A 22,773-nucleotide genomic window follows, 5' to 3' on the forward strand; every position below is an offset into this window, starting at 1 on the left:
CCAAACCAGAATCATGAGGCGCAGAGCGTTGGCACATGTCATGGTTGCTATCGCTGAAGACCTGTGGCTGTCTTTAGCCGCAAACCTTGTTGCAACGTTCAGTAGCGCCAAGCTTCAACCAACGTCACCCCTTGGCATTGCCAAGAAGGGTCTCGGCAGCCGCGTAATGCTTTTGTCCTTGGCCTACGAGTAAAGTCAATTTTTGGTTTATCTGGACTCTGATCCCATAGGGTGCCAAGTACTTGGTGGGATCGGGTTGTTGCATTTTGTGAAAAGGTGACCTCACACTCTTGGCCAGCCCTTGGGCGTTAGGATGTCAAAGGAATTGGCCGCCGAGCATAAGGGAGGAAATATGTTGGTTTCTTTATGATAGCTTAGACCGGCTCTTGGTTATCGAGTTTCAGTAGCCTAACCTATCGCCTAAACTTGGGGCCCTAAGGAAAAACAGTCTGAATTTTACTCTAAATCTACCTAAAGTCCTACTACCGTAAATGACCCTGTTTCTAGTGCGCTGAGCGGTGGAATAATCCATCCGTTCTGGGTTACCCAAGGCGAAGTCACGTCTTCCAAGACCAACCCGATCTGTCGGACATCAATCGCACACGTTGAGTAATTCGTAAGAGCCTTAAGAATCCTATCAGGCACCATATCTCGTCCTTTGCGGACGATATCTACGGCTGATCGCCCCTCGTTGTTCAACAAGTGACGGTCAGCTCCGTAATCAAGAAGCAACTTGACTTTCTGGATTTCTTTAGCTTCAAGACTGGATGACCTATCTGAGCCGTTGTGAGAGGTAGAATTTCCAAGACGTGTAGAGATAATCCGCCTAGATGAATAATGGAGCGGAGTGCAGCCTTCGCAATCAAGCTTGTTGAGATCGAACTGCGAATTCAATAGAAACATCTTCAGAAGCCGGGGATCATCTGTCCAGCTGTTCTCGCAATGGAGGGGAGTCTGATGGCGATTGTTCAGGTGGTTGAAGTTAATCGGCAAGCCAAGATTCATGATTTCTTCCATGGTGTGATAGGAGAGATCGTCGTAGTAAAGGATTGTACACCGTTCCGTGTCAACAGCGTTGATGTTGCAACCCCAGTGGTCAGTGTATGTCCTGAGAGGGCCTTCGAAAAAAACCCTCTTTAGTACCGGGCCACCATGTGGTGTCAAGATTGCTCTCAGTAACTGAATTTCAGGCGTCAAAGATGCACCCCATTCTGTTACAAATCGCTTGGCAAGGCTTAGACGCTCCCGCTTCAAAGCTAAGTGGATAGCTTTTGTACCTGAATCGGTTTCCCAGTCGGTATTGTAGTTGTGATGTTGGATGAGCTGCTGGCATAGACTCTCCCAGCCTGACTCGGCTGCTAGGTGGAGCAGAGATTTGTGTCGCGGTGGCAGTGTGTTCTTCTTTTTGCTGTATTGTTTGGCCTCCTCTCGATACACCTTGCTACTTCTCTTCGCACTCGCTAGTTGTTTGTAAACTTCAGCAGTGGAATGCCGAATGGCATAGTGAAGTGGTGTTTCTTGATGAAAGTCTTTGCTTCTAACAGAAGCTCCGTGATCCAACAAGAGTTTAATGACATCGGATGATCCGTTCTTCACTGCAAAGTGCAGTGGGGTTTCTTCGTCGTTGCCCCATTTCTGGTTGATCTTCCAGTGACGTCCTAGCACTGCTAACATAGCTTTTGATTCAAGACAGGTTCTAACCAACCGGTATAGCCCCTGTTGACAGGCTACATGCAGAAGCGGTACAGTAGATCCACTCGGTGAAGGAAAGTAGTAAGGACATGTATCTAGGTCTTGAATGTAAGAGAACCAAGTCCCACGGACGTTCGATACTTCCCCGAAGAACACCTCGTGTTTCGGGAGTATTAGTCCAATCTCCTCACCAAGCTGGTTCATATGGTATCCCAAATACAAGATAGCATACTCAAGGAGAGGGACTGCTGTGATCGAATAGTGATGGCGGACAAGTTCAGACATGCCACATTCAAGCCCTGAATCGATCATAGGGTCATCGAGTACTGCTCCATCGCCAAACTGATGCTCCAAAATTGCGAAGAGGCGATCTAGGATTCTGACATGTGCTCGATTGCTACACGCAGTAATGGGTAGAGATAATCCCTCCCCATCTGTCCTGAGGAGGAAGTCTTTTGCGCTTTGATGTAAGAAGGTTGCGCGTAACCGAGACCCGGTATATGTAGCTGCATCGTAAGTGATCCAGGTGTAAGAATCCATTTTGAACACCTGGAGCTGGAGTAGATGGCCACAAGATCTCACATAGTCGATGCATACTTGCTTCCGTGTCAAAGTCGGACTTGCTTCAACTTCGATGGCGTCGCAAAGATTGTCGATCTCCAGTGGATGTTCAGCAAAGAGCAACCACATTAGCATGTCAGCAATCTTGTCGCGACTTTCAACTCTGATCTGTGACATGATTCTCTCGTAGACTTCGTAAAGGCCTTGTGGAAGCTTTGTGAGCGCAAGCTCAATCTCGCTGAGTGACTTATGCTTCAAATCCTGAGCCATATAACTGACCCATAAAAAGGTACCCTCGGCGCCTTGATAAAATGCCTTCTCAATTCGGCGATGTAAAGGAGAGCCTTCGATCATCTTGGCTCCCGCAAGGTGCGAGACCGTTTCCGAGATGTATAGTTTGAGATCATCATCGACGTCCTCAAGTGTGATCCGTGGGTGCCCTTCAAGGGCTTCTGGTAATACCTTCGGCTCTTCACGACTCGCGATAATGAGCTTGAGAGGCAAACCACCAGGGCTGTTGTATGAGTTACTAATCTTGCAGAGGAGTGACGTGAGAGACTCTTCGTCGCATTCATCCGGAGCATCCAGGACACAGCAAACCTCTTCGTCTCTGAGGGCCTCCAACATCTGAGCGAAGATCCTCCACAGAGTCTCGAAAGAGGTGGTCTGGAAAAGAATACCCTGCTGGATCTTCCACGTGGACATGAGGTAGGGTAGTACTTTCTGATGTTGTTGTATCAACTGGAGCATCAGGCCCCGCAGGATACTGACTGCATGATTGCGAGAGGGTAGCTTGTTGTCGCAGAAGAAGAAGATGACGGTAGAGTTCGGTTTTGTCGCCTCTAGAAGCTCCGATAGGAAGATGGAGATGACCGTTTTGCCTTTTCCAGGGGGTCCAGATATCCAGATAAGGCCAGGGCCGTTGCGTGCACTCCACTCTTGATATTGCCTGGTCTGTGGAATCCACTCGAAGGTGCCGGGAGTCCTCTGTCCCTTCGTCGTGATGAAACCATCGCGGTCACTTCGAGTATCTGTGATAAATAGGGCTTGGAGACAGCTTTCTTCGTCGGTGCCGGATCCGGATCCAGATTTCACGGAAGACAGAAGGTCGTTTAGAAGGGTGGTTGTATGAGTGATCCTCTGGTTGACATTCCTTCAATATTGTCAGCTTGTAGTCAAGGATAGTGACTGGTAGGGTGGGTATCAGGAGAATTAGTTGCTCAGACCCTAGAGATAGAGTAACTTTGAGTTAGTTAAGACCGGCCTTTAGGCCAATCTAGCTTAGCTTCCTAAGCCTTAGAGCATGATTCCCCTAATACCTCCTCTCCTTAGGAAAATGTTGGGCACAACTCACAGGTTCTTGATGGCTATGTGGAGACTTAGAGAAGTCTTCAGCTGTTCGAGCTCGCTGAACGACGATCTGATCTCTTCTTCTTTGAGGATGGAGACGGCGGCTCTCCAAGTCTTGTGGCGGAAGGAGTCTGATTCAGTGAAGTGGATGGTGTCAAAGGTTTGTAGTAAGAAATTGCTGATAGTGTTGCATCGATCAACCGTGGATTTGACCTCATCCGCGTTGTGGAGGCTGGGCGTTTGGCGGATGCTGTCGACGATCTTTTGCAAACTCTCGAGTTGTTGCTGCCAATTTTCGATTTCCTTCGGGGTATCGCGGTATTTCTCGCGGGTTGATCTCGCTAGCTTGATAAGCTTGACGCTTTGTTCAACGAACTGGCCGCCAGCGGCTATCAAGCCGATGACTTCAGCCATGGCGATCAGCGATTTGAAATGATAAGTGGTAAATGATTTGCGTTCTTCAGTTGATGCTGTGATGGAGGGAGGAGAGCTTTTCAAGGAGGAGGATCGCTCATAGATTAAAAATGGATAAGGGGTAAATGACCTGTCACGGAGTCTCCTTGTTGGCAGGTGGCTGGCTGTTAGCTGTACGATCCTTGTCACCAGACCCTTGCTGCCGGCGTGGCTTGATATGAGCTATCACAACTTGCTTGCCGCAGGCATGAGAGGCAAATTACTCTTGCCGCCTCATGCTAGGTAGCTCGGACTAGCACTTCCGTTACTATCTTCCTTTGACATCTAAAACCTTTGGTTGCCTTTCGTCTTTTACCCCTCTACCTGCCTAGTGTGTTGTCTCCTGAATGCAACCCACCAACTTTCCAGGAGTTACCTACGTTACACAGACAAATCACCGCGCCATCAAAACTTCAGCCTTTGTCCAGTGAAGACCAAGCAAAGCCCCTTTCATCATATCACCCGAAATGATGAGACGTTCTGAAGCAGAGATTAGATCACCGACCCTGGTTGTCACATATCATCTACTGTTGAAAAGACTGACATTGTTGGCCTATCTAGTGTTTCATTCTCCCGTGGCATGTGATTAGCAGAATAAACAGCCGACGAGAGCATAAGACACCGGTTGTGATAGCGTGGTTCATTACTTAGATTAGTTTATTTTGTCTACCTAAACATTGGACACCAAATTCTTTGTCTCAAATCTGCTAAGTCCGTTGACCCATGAACGGATCAAACACCTGCTATCCACCCTGCTCCCCCATAGCCATCGACATAGGAGGCGGAACTGGAAACGATCTCTTCTTCCTTAAGGAAGGAGACGGCGGCTCTCCAGGTCTTGTGGCGGAATGAGTCTGATTCACTGAACTGGATAGCGTCTAAGGTGTGCAGCAAGGAGTTGCTGATAGCCTTGCATCGATCGAGAGTGGAAACGATATCCTTCGCTTGTTGAAGACTAGGTGGGATGCTTTCGACCAGCCGCTGCAGACTCGACCTGTTGTTGCCAGTTATCGGTCTCCTTTGGGGCATCTCGGTATTTGTCTCGGGCTGCTCTCGCTATCTTGATGATCTTGATGCTTTCTTCGATGAACTGGCCGCTGGCGGCTATTAAGCCGACGACTTCAGCCATGTTGGGGGTTCCGCTATGAACCTGTTAGCATCAGAAACCAAAATCATGATGGACGAGGAAGAACATACTGGACGGCTGGCGTGGTGCTCCTAGGCCGATGAGACTCGATGGAGCACTCGTGAGTCGATGGGTAGAGAACAGCAGATCGGGCTCATGGAGCCTTCTTCGTCTGATGGTGTCTTTCAAAGAGGAATGCCTTGTTTCTTCGGGTTCACTCTTGAAAATTCACCGTCTCAGGAATCTCGAACAGTGACAAAGGTGAGGACTGTTTGGGGTGGGGGCAAATATCCTGCTAACAAAGCGGTTGGCAGGTAACTCTTGAGATTTCCCACAAGTCACCACAACCCTAAGTGATTTCCCGTGCTGGACTCTGCCTGGCAGACAATTTTGTCCTACCTGACGTTCACATCGACTTGTTGGGAGTGGTCAGTGGGGCCCCTGATTGGTCCTGGCCGCTTCAATTTAATTCTTTTTTGCTACCCGCTGGAACTGACAACAAAGTAGCCGTTCACTCCTTTCATTCACATTTCACTATTTTCATCAACAGTCGATCGAACCATGGCTACTGGGCTCCCCCCCGAGCTCCAAGAGCTCCTACAAGAGCTCGACGAGATCTCAGGTGGGATCGTCCACTCAGTCCGCAATAGGTCACTACCAGTCGTTGAATATGTGGCTTCAACTCCTGATCCCGATGGGACTTCGTTTCTTCTCAAGCTTCCAACTGAGCTCATCGGTGAGATCTTCAAGGCTTGTCAACTTTCAGACCACTTCAACCTAGCTCTCACATGCCGTCGCATGGCAGATGGAGGGAAGCTCACCCTCGCGCGCCATCAGGCTGCAGCCCGGGACTATGGTGTTGTCACTGACTGGCATCACTTGACTATCCCAGACGTTCTCAACAAGGCGATCTCCGATCCATACGTCCGCTACAACATCCGCAAAATCGATATCTACGGCACACGCTACGACTGGGAGCACTGGGGAGACTTCAGAGCTGAGCCACCTCCCACAGTCGAAATTTCGCCACCACCATTTGAAGGTGGTGATGTCTGGTATAATTTCAGATGGAGACAGGTATTTGACAGGCCATCTTGGCAGGAGATCTGGGGACCGGGTCATCAGCACATCGGTGCCGAGTTTGATGAAGACGCTATGACCTACGCGATGTTGCGCGTGAAAAGGTTCAAAGAACATTTCCCAAGTATCATTGATCAGCATTGGTACTCGTACATCGCCCTGATGGCAATCCTCGAATGGTTCTCCTCCAATGGACGCTCCGACGAAAGGTCCATAGTACAAGGGATCGATTGGGCGCAGGACCTACTTCACGCTGGCAACGATAGCCTCCTCAAAGCGTTATTGATCTGCATATGCCCCAGACTGAACATCCTGAGACATGCCAGCTGCAAAGTGAACGATGAGAATGCGCGAAAGCTGTAAGTTAAAAGTCCTGGTCTCAGTTTTCTTCAGCTACTAATATGTTTCTAGAGATGTCATGGATTGGCTGGCGCAAGTCATCAACATGGGATGGCGACATAACACCTGGGCACCAGGCTTGAAGAGCTTACGAGAAATCTCCATCAGCGTCCCGACTGGTCTGTGGTTCGAAGACCGCAACTTGGGTGGCTTTCACGAAGATCATGTCATCCGCAGCATCAAGCTACTTCCAGGTGTGAAAAACGTCTACTTTGGAACTATCAGATGCCTCTAGGTTACACCCCCTTCAAACGTCGAACAACTCCCTCCTTAATTTGCAAATATCTTTGTCCACGGCCTCGATGGGCAACCTATGTCGTTCAGATCCCCAGATAGATTGATGTGAAGGTTCGAGACCCGCCGCGGTCAGCCTATGAGGATGCCTACATCTGGATGTTAGAAAAGCTAGCCGCTGATAGCATAAGAGACGAAAGAACTTGCGTACCTTAGGCGACTTTATTTTGACGCCCTAGGCCTTGGATGAGTGTCATAAAACCGTACAACCTTTCCTATCCCCCTCCGTATCCTCTTTCGGTGGTTGACGAAGTGCTCGGATCTGTTCATCCCATTCATGATGCTGTGGATGAAGTTTTGGCTGCAACGTACACCAGCAGAAACGCGACGGTTCCGGCTGACTTTGCGCGTTGCTGTTGCCGTATAGAGGTGTAGCAAGAGACTTTATGTTGAATTCGTGACGGGCGACGATCTTATCCTCTACCCAAACCCTCCAGCGCCCCCTCGGCCACGTCGAACCGTTGTGGTCCGTGTAGATACCTGGCTTCGCCATATCAAATTCGACGACCGCGCGGCCGAGGAAGCCAACCTCGGTAGACCTGATCTCATCAGTCGCATGATATCCGACTTCAGAGATACCACCTGAAAAGAAAGATTCGAGTCCTTTCCTGAGGACCTTTACTGCCTTCCCGTGACGTAATTCACGTCTAGTGTCGCCGTCCTCGATAAGTCTCCAAGGCGTGACAATGACAACGCGTGGGTTCTTGGTAGGGTGCAGCGGACCGGGAGACTGATGTGTACCCACGAGACTTGTGATACTCAAAACGCAGCCCCGTTCCGTGCCGTCGCGGAGCGCGTTCCAAACGTTTTCCTCGATCTCTTTGGTCCTTTTGCGCTTGTGGTCTCTGTGCACAAACGCGGGGCTTTCCCAGATGTGTGAGATATACGCCCCTGCTTCGGACACGATGATGATAGCCGTACATCCGTATAGACCCTTGACTCCCGCAGCACCTCTGCGATGTGGCGCAGGAGCTCCGTACCAATGCCCAGAAGTGTTTCCGCACTGACTTACCCAGGTTGGGTTCAGTGTCGCGACATACCAACCGTTTAGACGCGTGTTTGCGTTGCAAGGCCGACTGTGTACCTTTGGTCCGTCTAATATTCGTCCGTCTGGGGATGTTGCCGGAGGGCAGGAACATGGTAGAGTAACTGGAGGGCTGATTGGTAGTGGCAGGTGGTAGTCGTATATTGAGACAGCTACAGGACCGAGCTGGAACCATGCTTCGAGATCAGACATTTTGCCGGTCCTTTCCGGGCCAGGTCTATTAAAACAATCGTTGCCGCCTTGACAGACGCGCTGAGTGGGACGGGGTTGAGTGTTTCGATACCGGGGAAATATTTGGACCACCTTATAGTACCCCGAGTTCTGAACAAGATACCAAAGATCTTCGATATCACCACTGGCCATGAGTCGATCAAGATGCGCCCGAAATTCGGCGTCGCTGTTCGAATCGAATCTCATGTACGGGGGATAGTGTAACGGCGGCATAGTCGAAGTCGAAGGGGCAGCCATTGCTGCCGAAGCCGTATAAGAAGTAGACATCGGGTCTAGTCGATCCACGGCGAAAAAACCATCTTGATGATGTTCTAGATTAAATTGTTGCCAGGGAGGGTGGTATACTGGTTCTAGTCGCAGTTTGCCATCCCGCACACACTTTCATGGTATAAACTATGTATTGCGCTCATAGAATTTCTCACAGGAGAGAATCTTGGTGGTGCAGGATCTGCACACTCGAAACTATCGTCACCGTGTAATCCAAATCTGATGCCACCGCCAAACTTACAGTCCCGTCAGGATGTCAGAAGAGCTGGCTGCCTAGAGCATGAGAGACGAAATACTTTACTCAGGTTTTTTTTTTTTTAGCTTAGATGAGCTCTTAGATTCCTTTACTCTGGCAGTCTAAGCTTTAGAGGACGGATCTTCTCATTGCGCACGGTATAAGCTTCTCATCAACGGAGGTATATCATGACTGCAATGCTTGCACGGGAGCTTCTCTTTGCATAGTCGCAAGTACAGCCCTCATCCCGTCGCTTACAAGCTCAGTGGGCCAATCTCGAATCTTCCTCCCATAGTAGCCTGTTAAGCCTGGGTCTGCGCCTCGCCCCAAGAGCCACTTCACCCTCTCAACAGCACCCGCCATGATCGCAACTTCAAGCGGATATGGGGGGACCATATGACGTGAGATAATCCTATCGTTCACTCCCGCACCCCTGTTCACCAAAAGCTCCATGACAGGTATCATACCGATATCGAATGTCTCCGATGGCTCGATCTTGGCCTGGTATGGGTTCATACCTGGTGGAGGTATTAGAGTTCATGTCGAGTAGCATCTCCTGAAGTATACAGACGTACCTGGTGGACAGACTCCTGCTGCGCAATATAGCGGTGCCCCATTAGATATCTTCGCGCCGGCGTCGAGCAGTTTCCGTACAAGGTCAACGTTGCCCGTCCTGGCTGCTGCTTCAAGTGAATCACAAGATTCTTTGTCGGGTTCGCCGAGACGGTCTTCGAAGAGCTTTTGAGAGCCCAAATCTGGGTCTGCCCCTTCTGTGAGGAACCAGTCGATAAGCGGTCCATCCTTGGTGCCGATGACTTTTGGAAGGAGAACTTCGCCGTAGAAACCGGGCGTGTTGACGGTCCAACCATGTTGCGTAAGTGCTTCAAACAAGAGGATTCGCTTGTCTGCTGGTGCGTTGAGGAGGATGAGATTTGGAATTGCCCGTGAGATAGATGCGCCAGATTCTAGAAGGAACCGGGCCACTTCGACTTTACCGTTGGCCAAGGCAATGCTCAGACCTTCAACAAGAAAGCGCGGTGAACGACGTTTGGAACTGACGGTCGCCTCAATGGTCGGAAGATCATCGTTTCGACACGCTGATAAGAACAAGCTAAGGTCGGGAGATGATAAGAGAGAGGCGGGCTCGTCGCCCGGCTCCAAAGGAACGTCGTCGTAAGTACTGCCCATCTGGTTGCCCATTTGGTTGTTCCCGATCTGAGTGCTGGCCATCTGTTGATTGCTCATCGTCTGTCGTTGAAATAATGCGGCACTTCGTTGTGCTGCGATCGCTATTTGTTGCCGTTGTCGTTGTATGAGTGCCTGTTGGGCTTGTTCCTCTTGAGAAGGCATTGTCGAAGGTTGCCTAGGTAGTCGAGGTCTCTAAGCTGGAATAAAGTGAACAAATTGTTTTGTCTATGTTGGAGTTTTTCGATATGCAGATTATGGGAGACATGCATGAAAAAACAACAAATCGATAATTGTTTCGTCTCTTGTCGCAAAGTGGTTTGTTCTTCTGACTGTGACCGCAAGTAGGTGTTACCTGGGCTGACTAATGGCACTAGAGCGTTTCACGTACCAGATTGGGAAAGAGCATCGACGATGAGTCTCAAGCTCAAAAATTGCAAATACGTACTCATTCATCTAATTGAACAAAATTGATTACCAGTGTTTTTAAGACCATTTCTGTTGCGATGTAATATCGTCGTATCAACGACTTTGCTTTCGAATTGTATCATTAACCCAACACAGGACCCTCAGTTGACAAAACGCCTGTACCCATGCACAAAACACCGCGCAATCCCATGAATCATGCCAATCGCATACCAATTCCAATCCCTCTCATCACAGATATCCATACCCTCCTCCAGGCGACGATCCCATTCCACCCGGCGCAAGTCCACCACCGGACGCAGTGCCCGAAACACCTCCATAAACACCACCATTGACTCCTCCATTTGGTCCTCCACTGACACCTGAGTAAACGCCCCCATTCACACCGCCATAGATACCTCCGTGTGGTCCTCCAACGCCTAATGATGCACTGCCAGGGCTGTATCCTGTGCCGTAACCGAACTTGTCTTTCTCAGCTGACTCTCTTGCACTGGCGTCGCTTGAAAATCTGCTGTTTTGCAATCTTGACGTGGCTACCGATGTTCGTTTGCCGACAGTTGTAGGTTTTGGTGGTGGTAGATCATCTTGATCTTGATCTTTGTTTTTTGAGAAAAGGTTGAATAGACACATTGTTTGTTGTAGGTATGTAGGTTTAGAGGATGCAGATGAAAATGAGCCAAAAGACGCGACAAAGCCAAATATTTAAATGACCGCCCAAATCAATCAGAAACCACTAAAGTTTTCCGCAGCCTCGAACAGACGCGTACCTGCTTTAAAAACCGGGTCGAGTGGGCTATGACGATCATTAATAGCCTATGATAAGGCCTGCACCGCCCCAGATTGGTCCCTGATTTTAAGCACAGCCCGAAAGAACCCCTGTATTTCTGCTTAGCTGAAGGCTTGGACATGGTCATGAGGCGGTCAAGTCCGGGACCATGAGCGCCTCGAAAGTGTGCTTCTAGAATTGTAGCTCCGGTAGTTCAGAATATACAGTCAGATGCGTGAATTGATGTCACAATTTGTGCGATCAACCAGGCTGGAATTCGGCGGAATGCTGGGATCTAAGCTTAAATTAGTGGGACCTGAATGGGAGAAAGTAACAGTCGGCATTTCTCATCGTCTTAGTGACATACCGTCCAAAGCTTAATTATCCAGACTCACCTATATGCAATTTCGCCAATCGAATAAAGTTTTCATCCTGGTTTCATCAAGGAGTTCCCAGCACACGAGATACTATTTTCACACAAGCAGACTAAACCAACCTTACCACAAACGAATCGTCATCATCAGATCCAGGGTAGGATAAGACGTTCAGAATCATCCTCCGCAAAAATCATTTGAACAGCAGTTGCAATCCAATCTCCAGACTCAACCTCATCCTCAGCCAAATCGACATTCAGAGCTTAGAGCAGACTTGGCCACGATGTCCGAAATCACCACCCTTGGGACTTGGGCGATGATGGCAGGAATGGTCTTTGTGGGCTACATGGAGTCCTCTGGGGTTTGGCACCGGTGTCAGCGAGTCGTTGCCTTCTGCTTTGTGTTATTAGCGGTCTTGCGGTTGTTGGTTTATTTGCTGGGAGGAGACTCGTACATGATGTTGCCAGCACCACTACCATCGCCAACACCACTGCCACCAATACCATCACCACTATCACCACCATCACTACCATTCCAATCGTCTTAATGCCCTATATCTTCTTGCATCGTGTGGCGACGTGGGCCCGAGTCAGTCGTTGCGAGTGACAACTTTGTTACTACTCTTGGTGGCAGACTCCTTTGTTTTGTTGACGTTCTCGTTGACGGCCCTCGTTTCCGTCTTGAAGAATTTGGCCATCTTGGTCACAAGTCTTGTCTTATCGAAGATCGAGTACTCCTCTGCCTGGCGAACGGCTAGATCCACTCGTTTGACAATTTCAACAACCACTTGTCATGCGTTATTCTGCCGGATCAGTCGTGGTAAGGGAGATAAGAGCAAGTACGGAGAATACATACCCCATAATCATAACTAGAAAATATGTCATCTCTATATGGTTTTGAAGTATTACAACTTGGAAACCATGGGTCGAGGAACAATGGGCGGACAATAAAATGAGAACTAGTATTCGTGCTACTTTATCTTAAGCATGTAGACAGACCAATACAAGCCGCCACTATATAACTTCCTCTTGATTTTGTTGATCAGCTGAACTGGATGCTCCAGCCTTCTTTCTTTTACCCGGTTTGCCAAATATGTACTCAGCCATGCTAGGTCCACTGTCCTTACCACTGCGCCTCACAGGTTTCTTTTTTGGTGAAGGACCTACAGTTCTGTGCGATTCAGGAGCAGGAGGAGGTGGATAGTTATCCATTGGCCACATTGCCATAGTAATCGCCATATCCGGCTGAATCACATTCTCCCATACAGAGGGCAGGATGATTTCACCGTCAGGGCCCATCAGGTCGTAGTGACCCTCCATGACGTGAGGACCGAGCACATCAACCTGCATAAATGCTTGCTTGATGAGTTCCTCCATACCCTGAGATAATATTAGCAGTGATCCTTTTCATTTGGCCTAACCGTTGGGTTTTGTACCTGCCAAGTGGCGCAAAGGTGGAACGGGAAGCTGAATTTGCGGCCGACAGCATCCTTGAATCTGATTGGAGCTTTCTCTGCCTTTTTCTTGAAATCTTGAAGTTGTGCTTTTGCCTCCTCCTCGAGGCTTTTCTTGTGATCCTCTGTAGCACTCTTCGCAACGGCTTTTGCTTTAACGGCAGGATTAAACTCCGCTACGATTCTGGAAATATTGTTATTCTCTTCTTCTATGAGTTGCTCTTCAGCCAAGGGTCTTGAGTGTTCCGCTCTATTTGCAGTGGTTTCGACGACAGCGGCTTCCGGCCCCTCAATATCTTCCTCAATCTTAACGGACTCGGTCGCTTCCGGTGCGACTGGCGCCTTGCTGCTTGGCTCACTGTGGGAGTCACTATCTGCTCCCTGAACACCTGGAAGAGAGTCGCGGCGGCTGTAGGTTGGATCGTCAATGACAATGTCAGGATTGAATCCAGTGTCGTCCAATCCGGCGGCCATGTCTGCAGCAAGCTGACCGTCCTCACCTTGAATGATAGCAGGAGGCCCATCATCCGGTTGGTTCCTTGTAGCTTCTTCATCACCGGACCCGTAACTGAGGGAAGATTCTTTATCAGACAAGCCAGAGGTGTCCTTTATCTCCAACCCATCGATGGCAAGCGGAAGTGCCTCAAGTGCCAGTTGCTGTAGATGCCTGGCGAGATGACGACTGAAACTCTTTACGTTCTCCTTCGTAGACGGCGGCTCCCAGTCGGCGCAAAGGGGACAGCTATCTGAACCAAAAGACTTAATGGGACGCTCACAAGTCTCTAGGATCATCGGCATCTGTGCTTCTGTTACCATGCCCGAGTGCGTGTTGTCGAGATGTTTCTTAAGGTCTTTCGCGCTATGGAACGTTGTGTCGGACTGGCTGCACCAGTTGCAATTCCACTGTAGGCGATGAACGGTACATTCGTGCTGGAACCACGCAGCCCGAGTGGGAAATGATCTGTTGCTGATTGCACAATCCTCGAATGTGCAAACATATGGTTGCAAATCGGTGAAGACATGCCGCCTAAACATGAATGTCAGTAGAGGAAGCGCCAAGTGGGTTAGAATTGCTTACTTCCACTCATATCGATTCATCGCATTCTGGATAGTTCGGCAGTATGGGCATTCGAATGGCTCTCCATAATCCAGTTGTACCCCATCAAGAGTCATGTCCGAAAGATCGGGGATAGACCGCCCCGTGGTCGTGCCGTCTTCGAGACTGAGAAACGAAGTCGCAGAGGTAAATATCGACATCCGACTGCTATCTGCATCCTGTGGTGTCGGATGTATCCCCGAAGACTTGTCTCCCTCATGAAAGGTAGTGGCAACGATAGTAGCTGCGTCGGTTGGATCAGAACTTTTGACATCTCTCTTCGCGAGACTTTCACGATGGTGCTGTCTGTATTGTATGAGCCTCCTTTGCCGAGTGATGTTGTTTCCTAGCCGCCTTGCGAGCCACAGATTTGACTTGGCTTTTGGAAATTTGTCAGTAAGGTAGCTAATGTCTGGAGAGCTCTCCAAAACCAACTCCTCAAGTTCAGGAAGTCGCCCTTTGGGTCGTTGCCTTCGTATTAGCATTGACAAGCCGAATAAATGGTTGACAGCTGAACGCAGACTAAGCAGCAGCTCATCTAGTTCGGTAGTAGGTTGCGCATCGCCACCAGAGATCGATCGGTTTGGGGTACTTTTGTTTAGGATGGCCAACGCTGTGAAAACCAAACATATCAGCGGTGCTCCTAGGAATTCGTGTGAGGTTGTAGACGTGTCGTACCTCTCTTAGCTGAAAGCTCAAGTCTCTCCAACCCCGAGGCAACGCTCTTTCTCATGAGGGGTGCGTCTTTGAGTCGTCTATCGAGCGATTTCGTAGAGTCAGCCGGCTGTAGAGCTCCCAGATTCGACGCCCATATTCTGAACCGTCCCTGCTCATCTTCCAACGTAACACATAAAGTGCCTGAGTTGAGAGTCTCGGCGTATTTGACTATTTGATCGAGGGCAGCTTCGCTTTTGTGACCCAAGTCAGAAAGTGTGGGGACTGTATGAGGTTGGGAATATCCCTGCTCCATGTTGGAAAGGCGACGTCAGGTCGTAATCTTGGTTGGGCACTGTTTCGGATGAAACTGCCTGCCAACGAAGTAACAACTGGGAAGACAATCAGATTCCAAAGGCAATAAAATCAGGTGATTTATCTGGGGTTCGGCAACGATCTGCTGCAGATTGATTACGTGAGATAACATATCTTGTGCGGCTGAGATATTGACCCCGCACAAGTGAGAGGGCATTCTTTCATTACCTTTATCCACACAGTTCATGTAATTCGAGACGTGCCATGTCGGGATTTGAAATCGCCGGCGTGGTCCTTGGGCTTTTCCCAATCGTATGCGATACTGCCAAAGACCTAAGTGGTGTCTTCCGTGATGCTCAGTCTTGGTGGCGTTTCGAAAGGGAATTCGAAGACTTTATCTTGGAAATTGAGAAACAGCAGATTGCCTTTTCTCAAATACTCGAAATTCTCTTTGATCCGCTCCATCAACTATCACTAACGGAGCGGGAGGCTCTCGAGAGCCAACCGAACTCGCCTCTTTGGTTTGATCTGCGCATCCAGGCAGTATTGAGGGATCGAATTCGTCAGAAATACTTGGGATGGTTCATGCGGCAGCTGGGCGATATCAATGATGCTTTGAAAGAACTGCTTGGTTTGCTACCCATAGAAAAGGTAAGGAGTTAGCCCCGTGACGAGACTTAGCTAGAAGTATCAATACTCACAAGATATCTAGGCGTATCATTTGGATAGCAGTAGTTTGGAAAGCGCCATGTTTCGCATCAAAACAAGCTTCTCTCACAGAAAGAACGAGCTCCTCGCCAGGATTGAAGCTAGAAACAAAGATCTATACGAGTTCCTCGAAAGGGCTTCCCATGTCCAGCACTCCCGAGTCTCTACGCCAACAGCACCAAAAGGCAGTGCAAAGATAGTATCATCCTTTCTCGAATTTCAAGAGCAGGCGAAAACCATCTTCAGCGGCTTCCAACGTCATTGGGCCTGCAGCTGCAATTGCAACGGTCTACATTCGTGTAGCATCTCCGCACAAGGGTCGGATCTGAAAGCGCTTTTCGATAACGGCACAGAGACCAGGCACGTCAAAGTTGAGATCGAAGTCAAGGCGAAACCTCCAGACGTGGAAAAGGTCTCTCCAAGCTCAAACGGCGCGACAAGCCAAGAGGCTGTGGACAATCTGAGACACCAAGTCACTATCAAAAATAAATCCAAGAGGTTGAGAGAACAAGGTCCAAAAAGTCTGGTGAAACTGATAGCGTCAAGTCTTTCGGCTTTTTCAAATCCAGGAAACGTGGAGACGGGGAGTAACTGCGACAAAGGACTTGAAAGACCCACTGAGAAACTCAAGAAGAGGTAGGTGCTTTGTTTGTCAGAGTCTTTGTATATAGGTTACTGCTAATCCAATTCAGCATCAAACGACAAACAGTCCGATTCGATTCACCTCCGCCGCCGAACGTCACCACCACAACACTTCCTTCAATAACTAGCCGTTGCGACCAACCAATCGAGGATGTATGCCTGGCAATCAAGAAGCAAACCCAAGAGTCTTGTCTTGGCTTCTTGAAGCTGCCAGGTGAGAACTTATTCTTACATGCTGACCCCCCAGGGCGTACGCAGCTCCTTAAGAAACAGACTCTGGAGGAATTCATGAATGCCACACCAAGACGAGCCTCACGCCTTGAGCTGGGTATGGCAGTCGCCACAACGGTCCTAAAGCTTGGTCCATCCTGGGTCCCGGAAAGCTGGCAAAAGTCCTCACTCGTCTTGCTACAAACTCCCGATTCCGTCCCACAACCTTACATCTCGCATCCATCGATCCAAACAGCCTCACCCTCGTCCTCAGCAAAAACTAAAGCGACCCTCCTCGCCCTTGGTATCATGCTACTGGAGTTGCTCTTTTGTGATACGCTCGAGCGCCAGCCGTTCCGGGCAGATTATCTGGGTAACGGGGGACAACCCAATGACATGACAGACTTTTGTACAGCTATGAAATGGCAGAAAAAGGTAGAGCAGGATTTTGGGGATAAACTTGCCCATGCCATTGAGAGCTGCGTCAAATGTGCTTTTGAACCAGTGGCGGATTTAAGTAGCTTGGCATTTGTACAGGCTGTGTGGACAACAGTCGTAAAATCACTTGAGGAATTTCTACAAATTTATAGTAGTAAGGTATAGCCCAGGCATATAGCGATTGAATTATTGATGCCATAAAGTCTCACACAGGAATATTCCCAGCATTTCACTCCGGCAGGTCGGACTCTTCGGGAGGGTAATCACGTGATAACGTTGCAGTCGGGGACTAGATCAAAAGAGCGACTGCATACAAGACCCCGACATCTCGGCTACTTCCTTGACATCCTCAGACCCCAAGCCACGAATCACCCGCCATAACTTGCTACAGGCCCAAATATGGAGGTTCCAGGGGATAAGAACCTGCAGCACCAGGTAGCCTGCTTTAGTTGCCGCGCATCCAGACAGAAATGCGATCGGCAAGATCCTTGGTGAGTTAGGAAGGGGTTTGATCCACCTCAGCACACTAATCTTGGCTAATATAGTTCCCGTTGTTCTATGCATGATCGGGTTTGCAAATATCCTGCTCGGTCGAATCGTGGTCGTAAACACGGAAGTACAAAGTAAGTCAACTCAATTCGAGATATACATCGTCCTAACCATCATAGTAAACCGGACAGCGTGGATAAACTCCTCTCTCGCATCGAGGAAAGCGGCGCTCGGGAAGAAATCATCGCAGCCCTTTTGAACACCAGTCTTCCAAGTCCAAACACAACTGTTTCCATCCGTGGAACACCCTGGACCCAAGCTCAGCGTAGCCGCGACACTTCCCAACCGCGACCAGACACGCCGGAAGAAGATGAATGTGAAAAGCCAGAGGATCTGATCTCGCCGCTTAGTATTGTTACTACCGCTATCGCAACGAACACCTCTGCTCAGTGCGAGAAATTGCGGTCTCAGATGCCGATGCAGCCTGGTATGAGAGAGGCTATCATGGCGCCGATCAAGGAAAGACTGGGTGCTTATTTCTGTGAGTGAGACTTGTATCTGGGATTTTGATTTATTTTTTAACGTTTACAAGCTTCGCAAAGAGCGCAGCAGAAGGACTGGGATGTTCTGGCGACGCAGTCGGTTGATTGTCCCTTCAAGTTGGAAAAGGTTACATGCGATCCACTTGCATCTCGGTTGATCGACGATAGTGACGCAGCTGTATATTTCCAACTGTGAGTTGACCTTCCGTGGGTTACACTAATCTTGGTATCTGACAAAATCCAGTTTCTTTCAAACTCGAAATCCACTAGTAGGTCTTCTCGACGCGACATTACACACATTTGAATACGTCTACGCCAACTCATTTACTCTATTTTCTGTCATCTGCGCTCTCGGTTGTGCCATGTCAGCACGTCCTCGAGATAGAGCCATCTATCCGGTTTTGATAAACCTAGCCAACGGCAATGTCAGATGGTCTATCGCTGCTGCCGTCAAGTCTCTTTCAACCATTCAAGCCATCGTCAATATGCAATACTGGGCACCAGTGTCTGCGAGACAGGTAGACGATACTTCTTCGCTATGTCTCAGCCATGTAAGTCAAAGTTTATATTGGGTTTACGGATCCTGAGCTGACTTCGTCAGGCAATCCAATTAGCCAGGGAAATGGGAATCGACAGAGCAGATGTCATAAGAGAATATGTCAACTCAGAATGCGAGGACCAATCACCCGAATTTAAGAAACGGTGCATCCGTAACTACGAAAGGACTTGGCTTCGGACTCTTATAGCCGACAAAGGGTTCGGTATCATGAACGGAAGACTCAATTCAGTGAATTGGAAAGATATTCCTCGTTCGGCGACGGAATGGTGGAAGTCTTCCTTGGCAGAACCTACGGACCGTATGTTAAGCGGCATCATCGAGATTCGGAGATTGCTGGTAAGTCAGACTCAGGAACTTTGACGGAAAAAGGTAAAGCTAAAGTTGAATAGCTGAGCCAAGTTGACAAACGAAAACAAACCTCTACACCAACACCATCTTCCATTCTCGAATGGCATAAAGAAGCCTACGACACTTTGACTCGTCTTCGTAACGAACGTTGCACGCCAGATGAGACCCCGTCTGCAAAGTCGCTCCCTGTTCTCGCATTTTACATGGATCTCAGTATCCTAGTCCTCAACGCCCAAGCCCTTCGAGATATAGATGCAGCCGTTGCGATCGACAATAGTGCATCAGAAGCCCTGCTAAATATCGAAAGAAAGTCCATCGAGGTAGCGAGTCGCGCTCTACACTCCCTTGGAACTGACAAAACGATGATTGAACTCGCTCTTGGATTTCAGAATAATCAATATCTCATGATCTGTCACGCGATGACGGAAATTCTACGCGTTAGTATCCTTCCTCAAATATCCCATTCTTCACTCTGACCTAGAAACAGGCCATAAAACGAGGCGCCCTCACCACGGAAGAAATATCCACCGCCGCAGAGAAAGTTATAAGTGTCATCCCCCTTCTTGACAACATAGTCCAACTCCTCCCATCATCATCGGCAGCCCATCTCTACTTCGATCTAGCGCGCTTCTTTGCATGTCAGATTGATTCATTGATGGGTGCTTCTGATCCTCAAGAAATGCGCGAGACGATTGACTCCGGCATGTTTACGAATGATTGGTTTAAATCTATGGATATGGGGATGCCGGATGTTTATACAATGTTGGACATGGGATATTTGGGGGTGGAGTCGATGATGGTGGATACGGATAACTTTCTCGGGTTGGATGATTTGGGGAGTATTGGTTAAAAACCTCACTTGCGAATCCAAGAGTTTGAGGAATGGAGTTCATGTACATTAACGTAAATGCCAACCCGCTTCACCACGACAACATGGCACGACGGCAGGGTATCTTGAAATGCGAAACAATCAAGACACAGTGTGGTCAGGTAGACGACGTCAAGATCTTTGAGAGAAAGGGACGGGGATGCTTAGAAGACTGAAGCGCAGAGGTGAAAGGTCCTCGGTTTCGCAAGTAATCAGATCTTGTAGGAGTAGGCAGTGAGTGACCACGATCTCCAGCCGCGGTCTTTCCAAGAACGCGGGTGTCGAGCGATCTCGATGTTGGGAGATATCCTGTAGTATTTACCGCGGGTTTCTCTACTGTCATGCCCTTCGCGGCAGGGAAGCAAGCGAGCCTTGCAGAGGTCTTCGAAGTCTTGAATACGATCGAAGCATCGCAGTCGTGAGTGTATTTTATGTAGTGGTTCTGGGCCGCATTCTGCTTATGTATCGTATCTCGTAAGCGTGTGCTATGTCGTGAGCTGGAAGACCCTTGTTCTAACAGGCAGCTTGAGAGGGATCTTAGTGTTGCCTAAGAATAATGAAGATGCGCTGATGCATAACTTTTGTTTGCCCTGCCGAGGTGGATACCGGAGGAACTTTTCCCTAAGACTTAGGCTGAAGATACAAAACAGCCTAAGTGGTACTCTAAGCTTGCATAAAATGACTAATCTTTTCGTCTCTTATTCTCTCGGCCGACTCTTCTGACATCCTGATGCCTGAGGTCCAGGATGCACGAAATGTCTTGCCCCCTTCCGATCTTTCGTTCTTGCTCCCACCAGCAGTATTGAAAGGGATATTAGAAAGGGAAGGAACCACGGTGTGGATTTCGGGAGACGGGATTTGTAATCATGCTAAAGGGAACCTTCCCTTTCAGTAGCTGAGAAAAAAAAGGAACTTCCCCTTCACATCCCATTCTGACCCTGTTTATTACCTCACAAACAACGGCCCTTCTTACGTTACAGACTGCTCCTCTTGTATAACGATATACAAAACGTCGGACCACGCTTCTGAAACTCAAGAACAACCACTGGTTTCCCGGCCGTCAACCGAACCGCCATTCGACATTCCGCCATGGTCTTCAGTAGGAGACTAGCAATCATAGGACAAGAAGTATGCGTCTCTTAGCAATGGGGGACTAGCACTAAAAAAACTCGGAAGTTGGTCATATAATCGGCAGCAAGAGATCTTGAAGCGTCAGGCGTCCATGGACTCTGACTGAGGTGAGTCTCTCTATGTAAGCACCATAGAAACGCCGCATAACTAACGAGTGCCAGTGCGAATATCTCTCTGAACGACCGGACGACCGACCGAACCCAGGCCAACGAGTGTGCGAATATCGAAAGCGAGCAACAAAGGGACAACCGCCCGGCCTACATGCTCAAGCTCGGGCTGCCTCCCGGCGGCTCTACCTAGGCTTCCTTCGCCGCCCTCCTCGTGTAAATCTTACGAGTTGAATACCGCGTCTCCAGCCAGCATGCGACCACGACATTTCAGGCCACTGGAACGCAGATGCACGAGCGCTCAAAGTACACCAGGAGAAGTGTTGGCAATGGACCGGTATCATAAACAAGCTCAAAGAATGTCTGAAGAACCGCCTCCAATCTAGCAGGGAGACTTTTGTCAAACTGTTTGCAACTTCAACGCAGGGGTTAAGTGTTCCCGGCGGCTCGAACAGGAGAGCTTCCAACGACCAGGCGGACTTCAACAAGCGTGGTTGAACTGTATTGCCCGGAGCCCTGTGAGAAATTGAGAAGGGCCCGTTATACTGTCCTGTGACAAAGGTCTGGGGAACCTTCAACGACATCAGGACAGCGCACCTGTTTCCATACAGGCAGGCACCCTACAAGAAGGAGATCTTCGGCGAGAAATCGTCTCGAGAGCTGTTTTCTCCTCGTAACACCCTTCTCCTGAGCCAAAGGGTCGAAGAGGCCCTTGACAAAGGCTATATTGCCATTGTGCCCGATGTGGAACTGGACCTCGCTGAGCCTGAGTGTCCGCACAATGACCAGGACGAGCGCCGGGCGCATCTGAGGGAGCGGGAGCAACATCGGGTCAGAGAATTCAAGGTCATTGTCCTCGACAGAGAAAGAAAGTGGGACTTCATCGACAGGGGGTGGACTTGAAAGAAGATGGCTACGTTAATCTCTTTGACCTTGACGGCAGAAGGTTGCACTTCCTCACAAACTTCTGACTACGAGCCCGTTATGTGTGGTGGATCTACCTCAACGCCATAATAAGCGCTAGGAGTACCATAAGCTGTAGGGATCCTATTTGGCCAAACGACAACATACAGTTGCGGGAAGTTCGGAAGGGCGTGCGATACTAGGGAACGCACGGCCGCTATGTCAAGAGAAAGCACCTCCTTGGCTTTGTCGAAGAACTAGGACACGACGTTGACAGTATAGTCGACTATGGCGAGGAAAGTGAATCTGATAAGTTTAATGAGTCTGATGAGTCCGATGGGGGAAACGAAGAAAATGAGGAAGAAGCAACTCCAAATTCTAGGGAGCATCAGGCTAAGGAAGGCAGTATCAATGCTAGTAGCAACTATTTACATCAGGTAGCAAAAGTCCCATCAGTGGCATAGTAAGTGAACTCATTATGTGAATAAAATTCCTCTTTCTGTCACGTAGTCCTATGTCACTTCCACTGCATTTCCATGCACTTCCCTAACCTTTGTTTCCGTAGTCTTGTCAGGATGTGGACCCATATGGAACGGTGTCAGGGAAAGTACGGCCGCGACGTCCAGAGAAACCACCTCTTTGGCTTTGTCGAATAGCTTGGACATGACACATAAAGTTTAATCGATGAAATCTCAGAAGACTAACTTTAATTCGGAGGTGCCTGAAATCGAAGCGACAACTGAAGTCTAATGAGCTTTTTTGAACTGTAACGATAAAGTCCTCCGCGCACTATAAAGTGGCCTGCCTGCCTTGTTTTCTTCCTTCC

The 22,773-nt window shown here is 49.0% G+C and overlaps 10 protein-coding genes across 10 annotated transcripts; 4 read left to right on the top strand and 6 right to left on the bottom strand.

Moving 5' to 3' along the window:
* Positions 1–471: 471 nt before the first annotated feature.
* B0J16DRAFT_298485 (uncharacterized protein) lies at positions 472–4,017 on the bottom strand (the record flags this gene model as incomplete). The annotated part of the gene is made up of 3 exons (XM_046124493.1): positions 472–1,937; positions 1,983–3,406; positions 3,608–4,017. 3 exons carry the CDS (start codon positions 4,015–4,017, stop codon positions 472–474), a joined length of 3,300 nt encoding a protein of 1,099 aa, XP_045990434.1.
* Positions 4,018–4,788: 771 nt separating this feature from the next.
* On the bottom strand, positions 4,789–5,185 carry B0J16DRAFT_379244 (uncharacterized protein; the record flags this gene model as incomplete). The annotated part of the gene is made up of 2 exons (XM_046130986.1): positions 4,789–4,995; positions 5,051–5,185. 2 exons carry the CDS (start codon positions 5,183–5,185, stop codon positions 4,789–4,791), a joined length of 342 nt encoding a protein of 113 aa, XP_045990435.1.
* A 558-nt stretch (positions 5,186–5,743) lies between these two features.
* On the top strand, positions 5,744–6,896 carry B0J16DRAFT_315098 (uncharacterized protein; the record flags this gene model as incomplete). Its single annotated transcript, XM_046125231.1, has 2 exons — positions 5,744–6,621; positions 6,674–6,896. 2 exons carry the CDS (start codon positions 5,744–5,746, stop codon positions 6,894–6,896), a joined length of 1,101 nt encoding a protein of 366 aa, XP_045990436.1.
* Positions 6,897–7,027: 131 nt separating this feature from the next.
* Positions 7,028–8,468, bottom strand: B0J16DRAFT_392598 (uncharacterized protein; the record flags this gene model as incomplete). The annotated part of the gene is made up of 2 exons (XM_046132007.1): positions 7,028–7,044; positions 7,268–8,468. 2 exons carry the CDS (start codon positions 8,466–8,468, stop codon positions 7,028–7,030), a joined length of 1,218 nt encoding a protein of 405 aa, XP_045990437.1.
* Positions 8,469–8,868: 400 nt separating this feature from the next.
* On the bottom strand, positions 8,869–10,218 carry B0J16DRAFT_280695 (ankyrin repeat-containing domain protein). Its single transcript, XM_046123913.1, has 2 exons — positions 9,309–10,218; positions 8,869–9,251 (listed from the first exon to the last, which is right to left on the bottom strand). The coding sequence occupies exons 1-2, from the start codon at positions 10,081–10,083 to the stop codon at positions 8,920–8,922; spliced, it is 1,107 nt and encodes a 368-aa protein (XP_045990438.1). The 5' UTR covers positions 10,084–10,218; the 3' UTR covers positions 8,869–8,919.
* A 120-nt stretch (positions 10,219–10,338) lies between these two features.
* Positions 10,339–11,093, bottom strand: B0J16DRAFT_331141 (uncharacterized protein). Its single transcript, XM_046126541.1, has one exon. It carries the CDS (start codon positions 10,972–10,974, stop codon positions 10,576–10,578), a length of 399 nt encoding a protein of 132 aa, XP_045990439.1. The 5' UTR covers positions 10,975–11,093; the 3' UTR covers positions 10,339–10,575.
* Positions 11,094–11,385: 292 nt separating this feature from the next.
* B0J16DRAFT_331142 (uncharacterized protein) lies at positions 11,386–12,454 on the top strand. The gene has a single exon (XM_046126542.1). The coding sequence runs from the start codon at positions 11,768–11,770 to the stop codon at positions 12,029–12,031; it is 264 nt and encodes an 87-aa protein (XP_045990440.1). The 5' UTR covers positions 11,386–11,767; the 3' UTR covers positions 12,032–12,454.
* A 233-nt stretch (positions 12,455–12,687) lies between these two features.
* Positions 12,688–15,093, bottom strand: B0J16DRAFT_360480 (uncharacterized protein; the record flags this gene model as incomplete). The annotated part of the gene is made up of 5 exons (XM_046129697.1): positions 14,712–15,093; positions 14,016–14,646; positions 12,920–13,964; positions 12,770–12,863; positions 12,688–12,728 (listed from the first exon to the last, which is right to left on the bottom strand). The coding sequence occupies exons 1-5, from the start codon at positions 15,001–15,003 to the stop codon at positions 12,688–12,690; spliced, it is 2,103 nt and encodes a 700-aa protein (XP_045990441.1). The 5' UTR covers positions 15,004–15,093.
* A 154-nt stretch (positions 15,094–15,247) lies between these two features.
* Positions 15,248–19,923, top strand: B0J16DRAFT_367834 (uncharacterized protein). The gene is made up of 12 exons (XM_046130160.1): positions 15,248–15,653; positions 15,715–16,346; positions 16,403–17,159; positions 17,214–17,259; positions 17,392–17,491; positions 17,546–17,623; positions 17,669–18,030; positions 18,082–18,223; positions 18,276–18,582; positions 18,633–18,926; positions 18,980–19,375; positions 19,426–19,923. The coding sequence occupies exons 1-12, from the start codon at positions 15,267–15,269 to the stop codon at positions 19,786–19,788; spliced, it is 3,864 nt and encodes a 1,287-aa protein (XP_045990442.1). The 5' UTR covers positions 15,248–15,266; the 3' UTR covers positions 19,789–19,923.
* A 1,375-nt stretch (positions 19,924–21,298) lies between these two features.
* Positions 21,299–22,603, top strand: B0J16DRAFT_315103 (uncharacterized protein; the record flags this gene model as incomplete). The annotated part of the gene is made up of 4 exons (XM_046125232.1): positions 21,299–21,381; positions 21,656–21,916; positions 22,225–22,410; positions 22,513–22,603. 4 exons carry the CDS (start codon positions 21,299–21,301, stop codon positions 22,601–22,603), a joined length of 621 nt encoding a protein of 206 aa, XP_045990443.1.
* Between the last annotated feature and the right edge of the window lie 170 nt (positions 22,604–22,773).

The sequence above is a fragment of the Fusarium flagelliforme genome (genome assembly GCF_020744385.1).
Source record: "Fusarium flagelliforme strain FIESC 12 MPI-CAGE-AA-0113 chromosome Unknown B0J16scaffold_1, whole genome shotgun sequence".
Classification (NCBI taxonomy): Eukaryota; Fungi; Ascomycota; class Sordariomycetes; order Hypocreales; family Nectriaceae; genus Fusarium; species Fusarium flagelliforme.

Coding starts and splice junctions, on each gene's coding strand:
- B0J16DRAFT_280695 (XM_046123913.1), bottom strand. CDS start 10,083: ATGCCTTCTCAAGAGGAACAAGCCCAACAGGCACTCATACAACGACAA. Junction 9,252..9,308: donor AGCAGGAGTCTGTCCACCAG/GTACGTCTGTAT, acceptor TACCTCCACCAG/GTATGAACCCATACCAGGCC.
- B0J16DRAFT_331141 (XM_046126541.1), bottom strand. CDS start 10,974: ATGTGTCTATTCAACCTTTTCTCAAAAAACAAAGATCAAGATCAAGAT.
- B0J16DRAFT_331142 (XM_046126542.1), top strand. CDS start 11,768: ATGTCCGAAATCACCACCCTTGGGACTTGGGCGATGATGGCAGGAATG.
- B0J16DRAFT_367834 (XM_046130160.1), top strand. CDS start 15,267: ATGTCGGGATTTGAAATCGCCGGCGTGGTCCTTGGGCTTTTCCCAATC. Junction 15,654..15,714: donor GTTTGCTACCCATAGAAAAG/GTAAGGAGTTAG, acceptor CAAGATATCTAG/GCGTATCATTTGGATAGCAG. Junction 17,160..17,213: donor TACAAATTTATAGTAGTAAG/GTATAGCCCAGG, acceptor AGTCTCACACAG/GAATATTCCCAGCATTTCAC.